The sequence below is a fragment of the Arvicola amphibius genome, chromosome 4 (genome assembly GCF_903992535.2).
Source record: "Arvicola amphibius chromosome 4, mArvAmp1.2, whole genome shotgun sequence".
NCBI lineage: Eukaryota > Metazoa > Chordata > Mammalia > Rodentia > Cricetidae > Arvicola > Arvicola amphibius.
In genome coordinates this window covers 98351236-98362808 of record NC_052050.1, presented here as the reverse complement: position 1 = coordinate 98362808, position 11573 = coordinate 98351236, and the positions used below count along the sequence as shown (strand labels likewise).

Genomic DNA, 11573 nt, shown 5'->3' with positions numbered 1-11573 from the left:
CTGCATCAAATTTGGGGAATCTTGTGTGGGGTTTGGGCCCAGTTGGAGTTGGGGGCAGTCGCTGGAGACAAGAGAGGAGGAGGCAGGATGCCAGGATGGGCTTGGGGACAGGGATGGAGAAATAGCTTGGATTGGAGTGGTAGATGGAGATGGACGTGGGTCGAGGGATGCGGATGGCATCAGCGATGAGGGCTCCAGTGAGTGGCCAAAGCAGCCAGTGCTGGTGCCCTGTTTCACACTTGCCTCCTAGAGCAGGTGCTGGGGCAGTCATTCTTGTCACCTGGGCCCCTCACTTACCGCCGTCCTGCTTCTCGCTCTCCTCCACCTCACAGGGACCCTAAGTGGCGACCATGGGCAGACTGGGCTACTGGACCTTGCTGGTACTGCCAGCCCTTCTGGTCTGGCGCGGTCCGGCGCAAGATGCGGCGGCGGAGAAGGGTCCCCCAGCGCTGAACATTGCGGTGCTGCTGGGTCACAGCCACGACGTGACAGAGCGCGAACTTCGAAATCTGTGGGGCCCGGAGCAGGCAACCGGCTTGCCCCTGGACGTGAACGTGGTGGCGTTGCTGATGAACCGCACTGACCCCAAGAGCCTCATCACGCATGTGTGCGACCTTATGTCTGGGGCGCGCATCCATGGCCTCGTGTTTGGAGACGACACCGACCAGGAGGCTGTGGCTCAGATGCTGGATTTTATCTCTTCACAGACTTTCATCCCCATCTTGGGCATTCACGGGGGTGCATCTATGATCATGGCTGACAAGGTAAGGCCTGGAGGAGATGGGCTGCCAGGGTCCTGGAGGGGCGGATTCTACAAATGGCAGCCTCCACGGGGGGCCTAGGGCGCCCCTAGCATCTGCTGGGTGTGGAAACAGGTTAAGTGGCCTCTGGTCTAAGGATCGCGCGCCTTATGTCTTTGGCTCAGACATAAATAGAAACGCCGTTTGCTTTTGGATTTGAAGACGGGGTACTCAGACGCCCCTTGTGTGCCAGGATGAGTACAAAAAATACAAGAACAGGATGGGGGGTGGAGATGGGAAAGGCAGAGGCTAGCGGGGGAGCACTGGGGCCAGCACAAGTCTACGGAGTCAGTTTTCATCAGCATCTCCGCTTTCTTCCTTTTGGTAAAGTTATTAAAACTACTTAAAAAATACTAAGAATGGCTATGTGAGGTTTTTAGCAAACGCAAAAGGGACAGATTCGAGCTTGCCCAGACTTAGAGGAATGGAGGTGGGAGCTGGAGAACCCCACGGCTAGAGGAACGTGGGCGGAACTCTGCCTCTAGGGAGTAGGCGTGTGCCAGGAAGTAACTCCAGGCCTAGTGATGTGTTGTTCCGTCCCCCCCCCCCGCCCCCACCCCGCCTGCCCAGGTGTCCTAGGTAGTGCTTGTGTGAGCTGATCGCTTCAGAACAGGGCTTCCAGAGACCCTCAGATGGAAGGCATTGGCTCTGGAAGATTGACCTTGTGTGGAAATTGGATTTCAGAATTGAGTGAAAGTATGTCTTACTTTATGGGCTTTATTCTATGGTTTTTAGGAGCATTGGTTTGGGGAGGACGGGAAGGCTTAAAGGTTGAGTGGGATGTTAAGAATGATGCTGAAGTCAAGAGGGGAGGAGAAAGTTGGAAGAGGGAACTAAAACAAAAAAAGGAAAGATGGGGAGATAGTGAGTTAGTCTGTTGTTACTCCACACAAGCCTCAGGAGGGCCAGGAAGGCGGGGAGACCTTTTGGAGCGCTTTCCTTAGGTAGCAGGGTACAGCTGGGGGAATGGTGGGTATTCCTAACAGCACTTTCCTTCTGCCTTTCTTGAAAGGCTACTGTGCTCATCAAAGGAGCTTCCTTTCTGGGCATCCCGGCAACTCCTCCGGGGACTGTGTTAGTTCTTCCAGGTCTCCTGGCTGTAGCAGAAAACACACGAATGGCGCAGTTCCTCACCGAACACTGGTCTCAGACGGCTCTGCGCCCCGCAGGGTCTCCCAGTCACCTCTCTAATGAAGCAGAGGATGGCTGGGCTCTGCTTGCTGTGTCATGTCAGAGCAGCAAAGGGCTTTAGGATTACCAAAACCCTCCAAGTGGCTAAAGCATGCAGCTGTTAAGGGACTTCCCCAGAAATACACAGTGAGTGATGAAAATAGAATCTTGTTTATCTGGTCCCAAGCTGTGATCCAGGGAAACCAAACCTAACCTTTAACATTCCTTATTTAAGAGGGACAGACGGTGGGTTTCTTGCATAGGTGGCACCAGGCCATGGGGGAGAGGCAGTGAATAAGCTTAGAGGGCTTGTTCAATTAAGAGGAAACCATCGTATTAAGTGTAGGGGAAAGGGGGATTAGATTGTGAAAACTGTTATCATTGACCTTCCCTTTTAAAAGTTTTGATTATGGAAGCAACACATAAAAATGAAAACATACAGCAGGGCATATACAGAAAAAAGTTAGGCATGTGCGTTTGATGGCAGCATTCAGGAGACAGAGCTCTGTGAGTTCCAGCTAGTCAGGGCTACACAGTGCGAGCCATCAGAGAACTCTGCTACCAGGAGGCCTGGGAAGGCTGGCTGAGCTTGGGAGGGTTGTGTAACTTTCCTGACTATGAGCTGGAAGTGTGTGGGGTGGTCTCTCCTTCACACAGTACAGGTGGAAAAGTGGGTACATAGAGGGCCCCAATGTGAGCACTCCTTGGTATGCTATTACCTTGACTATCAAGGAACTCTGATCCATAAAATGGTGGTCTCTGGCTAGCTAGTTCAAGCTTCCCTTGAAAGAGAGTTTTGAGAAGTCAGAGGAATGGGTGAGTGTTTTTTTTTCCTCTTGGGGTGAAATTGCCTTTTGGAGACAGGGGTAAAAGTGCATTTAAGTGAACAGAAGCCTGTGCTGATGAGTAAGGGGGGGAAAGGACCCGGGAAATGGTAAGAGGTTGCTGAGACAGGGACGTTTCCAGAGAAGACAGGATCAGAGAGAGATTGAAAGAGAGGGCTGATGTATCTTTTGTTCAAGCTCACCATAGGGGCTGACTTGTCTTGAATTGGGGCTCTCCAGAGTTGGTCTAGGAGAGATTCCCGAGTGTATCAGAAATGGGAGATGAGTCAGGATGGCCAGGAGTCACTGAAGGGGGCAGACAGGCAGGGTCTCTGGGTCTCATGTACAGGAGGGGCAGGGAATGTGGGAAGGAGTGGGCTTGGAGGGTGGTATTTGGAGAAAGCTGTGTGTGTTTAAAAAGAAAAGTTGTCTGAAATGCAAACAGCCTTTTCTTCATTAGGAATGCATATGTTTGGCATGTCTCTTTACCAGCTGTTTGGGTTATTGCTTAGCATTCAGCAGACTTTATTTAGCTGTGTGGAACTAGTCATGAGATGTTGTCTAAACGGCCTCGCTTAGGTGTGCTGACAGCATTGTGACAGAAAGGCCTTCACCTCCCCGGACTGACAAGACTCTGTAAAGGGGTTTCAGTTGGGTCATGTCGCCCAGAACAAACCTAGGCATTCTTTCCTTCTGACTTGACAGCGTGATAAAAATTGATTATCAGCTAAATGGAATATATACACACTCGCACACACGCACATGGGCACACAGGAATCCACACACTTAAGCTTTGAGGCGTACATCACTGTCTACCTTTCAAGTCGACTTGACCCTTGAACAAAGCCTTACACCAGTGGCTCTCAGCCTTCCTAATTCTTCGACCCTTGAATGCAGTTCCTCATGTTGTGCTGACCTCCAATCATAAAATCACTTTTGTTGCTTCTTCATGACTGTGATTTGGCTATGGTTCTGAATCATAATGTAGGTATCAGTGTTTTCTATAGTCTTAGGTGACCCGTGGGAAAGGGGTGGAGCCACAGGTTGAGAACCATTGCTTTAGACTGAGTGCGGTGGTGTCGAGTGGCAGATGTTTGGGGTATTAATTTAATTTATTGTGGGCACTGATTTTGGTTGGTATCACTGAGTGTTCTTGAACTATCATCAAGTTGGAGGTGAGCATTAGGCTTGGTGTAGATGAAGCTCTCACCTCATCTTGGCTTGTTGAAGCGAAACAGACTCTTGCTGCTCAGGAAACCCAGCGAGTTGATTAGACCATTGCATCTCTGCTCACCGTCCTTGAATTCCTCCTTCCTCTGGCCTCCTAGTGGAAAAAGGCTGGGTTCATATTTTACCTACATCTGTCCATGCTAGTCACTGTGTGGATTCTGTTTGGTATGTTTATTTTTTATTTTTTTTTATTTTTAGAGTCACAAAAGGACTTGTTTATTTTACATTATGTGTGTGATTGTTTTGCTAGCATGCATGAATGTTCATCACATGCATGCCTGCTGGAACCCCTGGAGCTGGTTGTGAGCCACCATGTGGGTATTGGGAACTGAATCTGGGTCCTTTGCAAGAGCAACAGGTGCTCTTAACTTCGGAGCCATCTCTTCAGCCCTTGTTTGTTTACTTTAAATGTGTGTGCGCAGCAGCGTGTGGAGGCAGAGGAAGCCTTGAGTGAGCCTCATGTGCCATCTCCCTCCTCTTACGATGTAATCTTTGAGGGCAGATCTTAAACAAGTACTTACGTGTACGTGTGTTTTTTGAAATAATGAATTCTTCTCCACAGACACTATAAAAATAATGTCTTTTCATTGTAGAACGCTTAGAAAGTACATTAAAGTTTAAGGAAGGAAATAAAAAGCTCACCATAAATTTTATCAGAGGGATTAACTGTGGCAACACGTGGATGTATTTCTTCTAAGAACAGTTTGTTGTATTACAATTTCAGAATTAGACTATTTTTCAAATTTTTTCAAGACAAGGTTTCTTTGTGTAGCCTTGGCTGCCCTGAAACCAGGTCTGTAGACCAGGCTGGCCTTGAACTCACAGAGACCTGCCTCTGCCTCTGGAGTGCTGGGATTAAAGGTGTGCACCCCCACTGCCCAGTGGATTATACTATATTTATGCTATTATTTTTTGTACTTTACGCTCTGGGATTTTTGACTCACATGTCTTTAGTTCTGGGAAAACTGTCTGGCCTGTCTGCTGGACGTTTCCTCTCTTGTCTTCTTGCTTGTGTCTACTCTCTTGAATTGTCCTTTCTTCACCGTGCAGTAGTCTCACAACCAAGCCTCCCTATACCTTACTTATTTTTATGTTTTCTTCATGAGCTTATTTCCAGAGTAAATATATTTTATTTTTAATTGAAATAGAATTATATCACTTCCTTTCCTCCCTTCAGTTGCCTTCCCCTAAGGCCCTTCCATGCTTTTCCTTAAAGTGATAGTCACCATTACTTTGATTGTCTTTGCTACATACATATATACGTATTCAAAATCTATATAACTAGAACCCGTTGAGTCAGTTTTTGTTGTTTGTGTGTATATTGTTTCATGGCTGATCACTCTGCACTGGACACCAGTGAGGGGTTCATCAGGATCTTGTGAACCTTGAGTGGCCTGGACCTTGTTATATAGTTCACTAATAAACTCAAACTTCTGATCCCCTGCCCCTACTCACCAAGTACTGAGATTCTATGCACTCGATGCAACATCCAGTTTGTGCAGCACTGGGGATCAAACCTCAGATTTTGTGAATGTTGGGTAAGCACTCTACCAACTGAGTGACAGCCCAGCTCCTAGTCTTTTATTTTTTATTTTTCCCTGTGGTGTTGGGGATGAAAGCCAGGGCCTTATGCGTGCTGAGCCAGTGCTCTCCTGCCTAACTACACCCTGGGAGTAGGGTTTCCAAACCAGAATCCCCACCAGCACCTCTGTCAGGAACATTTCCCTTTCTTTTCATGGCTTACACTGCAGGTTGGACTCGTTTATGTTGGCGACCTCCTTATGGCTCCTGGACACAGGCAGGGGCCTCCTGGGATGTAGCATGAATAATAAAAACCCAGAGATAGAAATTGGGGTTCAGCCTGAAAACCAGAAAAGCAAGGCAGCCAAGCCACTGGAGAAGTCTTACCTCTACCAAGCTGGGCGACCTCAAAACTAAGCAGATCAGCCTCTGTCGCCTCATTTTTTATTCCTGCTAGTTTTGGGATTAAGGGTGTATGACTCCCTAGTACTAGATTAAAGGTTTGAGCCACCACCTCATGGATTTATTTCTGCATTGATCTTGTGTAGCCCAGGGTGACCTTGAACTCACTGAGATTCATCTGACTCTCTCCCAAATCCTGGAATTAAAGGTGTGTGCCACCATTGCCTGACCTCTAGTGGCGTGAGCTTTGCCTCTGGTCTTCAGGTAAGATTTATTTATCAAAATACAAATAATACACCACTGTGCTGGGATGCAGCTCTTAGAGGATGGAGTGGATGCCCAGTCTCACTCACTGGGAGTGGCACAATTTCTGTGTCTGTTCCCTCTCCCCAGGTGTTTGTTAGCACCTCTGCTGGATTCATTTCCCGATGGCCCTCATGGCTCCCATTTTCCTGTTTGCAATGGTGAGATCTGGTCTTCCCTATTCCCTTTCTTTTCTTCTTTGGTCCCTTTCTCTGTGGTTGGGGACAGAAAGCCTAAAGACTCAGCCTATGCTGCACCATGGTTTCAGTTCTCATCTTTCAATTCATGCAATTTTGGGAACTCCTCTTTATCTTTCATTCTTAAGTAACTAATATTTGTGTGTATGTATGTGTGCATGAGTGTTCGTGTAAGAGTGTGCATGCTTATGTGTGTGTGAGTGACTGTGAGGATACATGTGTGCATGTGTGTGCATACATTTGACTGTGCGGATGACTGTTGGGTGTGTATGTACCATGGCATGTATGTGGAACTCAGAGGAGAACTTTCAGGAGTCGATTCTCTCCCATCTTGTTTCTACCACAGTGTATATTCCAAGACAGTGGCCCTGGCGTTTCCAGATGATGTTCTTATCTCTGTCTCCTTCCTCTGCTCCCCATCTTCCTGTGGGAGTGCTGGGATTGCTGGTGTGCACATTGTGCTTTTCAGGTGGGCTCTGAGGGGTGGAGTTTGGGCCCAATACTTTCACCTGCTGAGCCAGCTCCTTGACCTAGTTAGTCCTCTGTACTTTTGATCTTTGATTTTTTGTTTTTTTTTAATTCCTAGGCAATACTATATAAATAACAAAAAGGAAGATTTCTGTATAAATTTTGTGTCTTAGGAGAAGCAGAAGGAAGAGACTTGAATGTGTTCCCTCTGGTGTTGAGCTAGTTTTATTTTCTAACCTGCTTTTATGTTTTTAAAACTCGATTATATAGTCTTGGGATTTTTCCTTATAGTGAACTGAAGTTTAGGTTTGGTTTTTAAATGACTGCAGAATGTTTAGGCCACACTGAGCTGAACTGTTCCTCTATTCTCCCACGTCCACTCACAGCCCCTTGTCTCATAGGTGTGTCTGCCCGATGTCTCTTTGCTTTGGTTACTTGGTAAATGTTTGTTGATTGAATGAATCAAGTCATTGACTCTGATTCCAGCTTGATGCTGCTTCCGGATGGACAAACATGTCACAGTATGTTTCAGGGCTCCTTTTGTTCCATAAGTGTGGACTGGTTTCATATATGTGTGCCAACTCTTTTTCTCTCGTTAGCAGGAGATAATTGTTAGCCATCCTGGGTCCTAGCATGAATTAGGGGTTGCACTTGAAACCCCGTGGAGCAGTGCTCAGTGACAGCTCAGCGGTAGGCGGAGGAAGTTGGTGCGCTTGCAACCTGGCAGCTCCCGAGTTGGATGTGAATGATGGGCCATTAAACACCCAAGCCTCAGGGAAAGGGCAGACATGCAGATCTGAGTGTTGGAGGAGCCCACTCAGCGGCTGCTGCAGCATCGGCAGGGAACTGGAAAGGGTGGGAAGCCTACCTCTAGCTGCATGGAGAAGGCATGTCAGCGGCAGTCATCCTCTCCCTCCTACGTAAATCAGCAGGGAGCAGCAGGCAGCATCTCAGAAGGCATGACTAACTCACCAAACAGCCCTCCAGCTTCTTGGGAATGGCTTCGACCCTTCCTGGCTGAGGGCTCATGCTTTGAGGGTCGTGTTTGTCTTTATTCCAGTAGCCTCAAATGGCAAGCACTGCTCCAGGCAGAGTGAATGGGAAAAGAGAGGGCGGGCGGGAAGAAGGAGAGGGGAGGAGCAGGACTGAATCTTGGGTCTGCAATGAGAGAGTCAGTGGCCTCAGTGACTCATCTTGCAGCGGGGTCATCACGTAAAAGAGCGGCTGTAAGGTCGCATTTCCACAGTCTTTCTCTTCCCAATTTCCATTAGTTACCAACACTTTAAAGTTCAAATCATAGCTTAAAAAAACTCAAAGGCCTGGCCGTACTGCCACTTCTCCATGGCAACTGTTGGCTGGATAAGCCATCCTCTCTACCTCTCTGTTTGACAGGATAGGCACTCTCTCTAGGCCCCACTTTCCCACTTCCCTGCTTTGAAATGACGTTTCTGAAAGCTTCGGAAAGTTTCTGAGACCTCCGATGCTTGTGAGGAAAATATCTATACCCCACTAATGTACCTCCTTCCCTCCCTCCCTCCCTCCCTCCCTCCCTCCCTCCCTCCCTCCCTCCCTCCCTCCGACCCTTCCTCCCTCCCTCCCTCCTCCCTTTCTCTCTCCTTCCCTCCCTCATTCCTTCCTACCCACCTTCCTGCCTCCTGTCTGCTGACCTGTCTGCTTTCCTTTCTCCTTTCCCTTCTTTATGCAAGAGTACATGAACATGCGATAAGAGCTCATGTACTTGTACACACAATGCAAACTTCAGAGGGATGGTCAGGTCCGCCCTATGACTACAGCTCTTCACCTTGTTTCTCTTACACAAGGTCTCTTGCTGAATCTGCAGCTCACATTTTTGGCTGGATTCGCAGGCCATCAAGCTCCATGGAGCGTTTTGTCTCTCTCTGCCCAGTGCTGGGGTTATGGAAGTGGTTATGAAAATGCTAGGGACCAGAATGTAATTCCTTATACTTATACAGCAAGTGTTCTCACCCTGGGCCACCTCCCTCAGGGCCTCCCTTCATGGTATATGTGTTGCCATGCTGATGCCACTGTTAACCTCTAGAGACATTCGCCTGGCTGTTGCCTCTTATCCTGTGCACAGGCCTCTGGGTGCTGCTACCAAGTAGCTTGAGTTGGAGCATGTCAGAGAGCCTTGGGCCAAGAGTCTGAGGACCCGAGTTCCATTCCCACATACCTGTGTGGTCTTGGGACATTCCTTCATCTTTCTCAATCTTCTGCTCTTCTTGGCAAAATGAGAGTCTGGGTGAAACCATCTCACCCAGTTAAACCCTGTTTAACTCGGGAAAATTTTTGTGCCTTCAAGGAAAGATTGGCAAGAAGTTCATCAAAACGAGACTAGTGACACACTGCGGGCAGAAGATGTCTGCCTTAATCTTTTAGAGGATGTTGTGATTGAATGGTTAATGTCTTGGCTCTGAGCTAGATCGCCGGTGTTTACACTCAGGCTTCACTGCTGACCTGGGAAACTGTGTGTGTGAGCCTCAGTGCCTTTAACTGCAGAATGGGACATGTCTGTTGCTTTTCTGCTACTGAGATCCAAATAACACTATCAAAAGCAATTTAGTGGGGAAAGGGTTTATTTTTGCTTCTGGTTCCAGTGGCAAAGAGTTCATCACGGCTGCAAGGCAAGACAACAGTTATGTTTTCCTGGTGGCAGGAGCCGGAAGCTAGCTAATCACCTTCTTATCCACATTTGGGGGTGGGGGAGAGAGAGAGAGAGAGAGAGAGAGAGAGAGAGAGAGAGAGAGAGAGAGAGAGAGAGAGAGAGAGAGAGAGAGAGAGAGAGAAAGTAAGGCTAATCAATGCAAAGTCAAAAATGCACTCACAGCCCCACACTTCCTCCAGCAAGGCGGTCCTCCTCCTAAAGGTTCCGAACCTCCCAAACAGCACCACCACCTGGGACCAAGTGTTCAAACACTCGAGTCTGTGGGGGACAAACTGCCACAATGGAACAATGCTGAATGAGGTCGTGGATGAAGAGTGTGCCTCGGGTCAGTGTCTGACTCATCTTGGACTCTTAAGATGTAACATACAGTGTTTACATTTCGTGTATTTTTAGCAGCTGCAGATGGGGGATTAAAAGTGATGTGAGGTTCTAAAGGCATTTCCTGTGAGAAACTGAGTCCTTAGAAATAAGGATACAGCGTGGGGGTGATTCATTCTTCCTCCAGGGCCAGCTAGAGGGTCTGCCTTCTAAGGACTCACTGCGAAATTTTGTCCTGGTGTGAGACACGGCGATCGATCCCCACTTCATGACAAGAGCACCGGAGACTCATAGCAGGGAAAGGAAGTTTCTTTACGACTTTGTGAAGTTGAGAAACGGGCTAAGAATGGCTGGTGCACCGACTTGCGTGAAGAGAAGTTTCCGAACCCTCCTGTAACAAGCGCCTTTCTCCCTTCCGGGTCCCGCTGAGTGATCTAGAGGGTGCAATCTTACATGCTGCACCTTATCAGATCTTCCTTTGCCCTCTTCCCTGCATGTCTGCATTTTTCATACCGAAAAATGTGGGCTCATCTTTCCACTTGACATCCTGTTTGTTTTAAAGCCAGTTGGTTGGTATGAGCTTGTGTCCGCAGGTCATCAGCCAAGCTTGGCTGCTGGGTCTGGTGTGGAAGGATCGTAGAGTTGGGGTGCCTGGGAGTAGCTTAAGTTGTCTCCAGGGGTCCACTGTTTCCAGGTCACCTGTATCTGGACATAAACTGGCTTGCGGTCCCTCTGCAAACGAGCCATCGGATTCTATTTCTTATATTGGTAAAGCGGAAGTGAAGTGTGGGTGATCTCTTTGACCTTTGCACTTAATGACTCCGCTGATTGGACCGTATGTCGAACTGGGCATTGGGCCTTGCGGTGTAGAATGCGGCATATAGTATCTCATGTAACCCTGCCAGGGATTAATGACTCAGTGGGAACCTGGGGAACCTGGCAGCCCTGGAAACATTTGTTTAAAGATCCTCTATGCTAGTGTTAGGGAATAAAGGCTTGGACGGCTGCAAGGATTTGTTGAGAATCACATCACACAGCTAGAAAGTAGGTCTATTGTTCATATTCTTTTGCTTATTTTATTTCCCTTCTAAGTGCATAATTGTGAGCTCAGTGGGTTTTGGGGACTAGCATCAACACAGACACTTGCTAAGTTTTATTGTGGACAACAGATTTTAAAAAGTATTTTTAGCCGGGCGGTGGTAGCGCACGCCTTTAATCCCAGCACTCGGGAGGCAGAGGCAGGCGGATCTCTGTGAGTTCGAGACCAGCCTGGTCTACAAGAGCTAGTTCCAGGACAGGCTCCAAAGCCACAGAGAAACCCTGTCTCGAAAAGCCAAAAAAAAAAAAAAGTATTTTTATTGTCTTCTCTTGCATGATTAAGATGCTGGTGATGAAATTAAAATTCAAACCCTTTTCAAAATTGAAATAATAGACTTTTGCCATGGTCTGTACTGCAGGGGTCAGTGCCCCAGCTTTATTGATACATAAATGATATATATGTATATATATATATGTATATGTATATACACCTACACCCCCATATATATATGTATATTTGATAATCTTTCCTGGGTGGTACCTCATCTCTACTTCCAGCAATTTCAAAACATTAGAATTTTAATTACTTATTTTTAGAAGGAGCTGCGGGCAGGCCTGC

General features: G+C 47.5%; 1 protein-coding gene across 2 annotated transcripts in view; it reads left to right on the top strand.

Annotated features, from left to right (window-relative positions):
- The first annotated feature begins 350 nt into the window (after window positions 1-350).
- The window catches only part of Grin2a (glutamate ionotropic receptor NMDA type subunit 2A), a 430207-nt gene continuing 418984 nt past the window's right edge, over window positions 351-11573 (top strand). For both annotated transcript variants that reach the window (XM_038327930.1, XM_038327931.1), the window contains exon 1: window positions 351-764. In XM_038327930.1, coding sequence (XP_038183858.1) covers window positions 351-764 — 414 coding nt within the window. The remainder of the gene's footprint in view (window positions 765-11573) is intronic.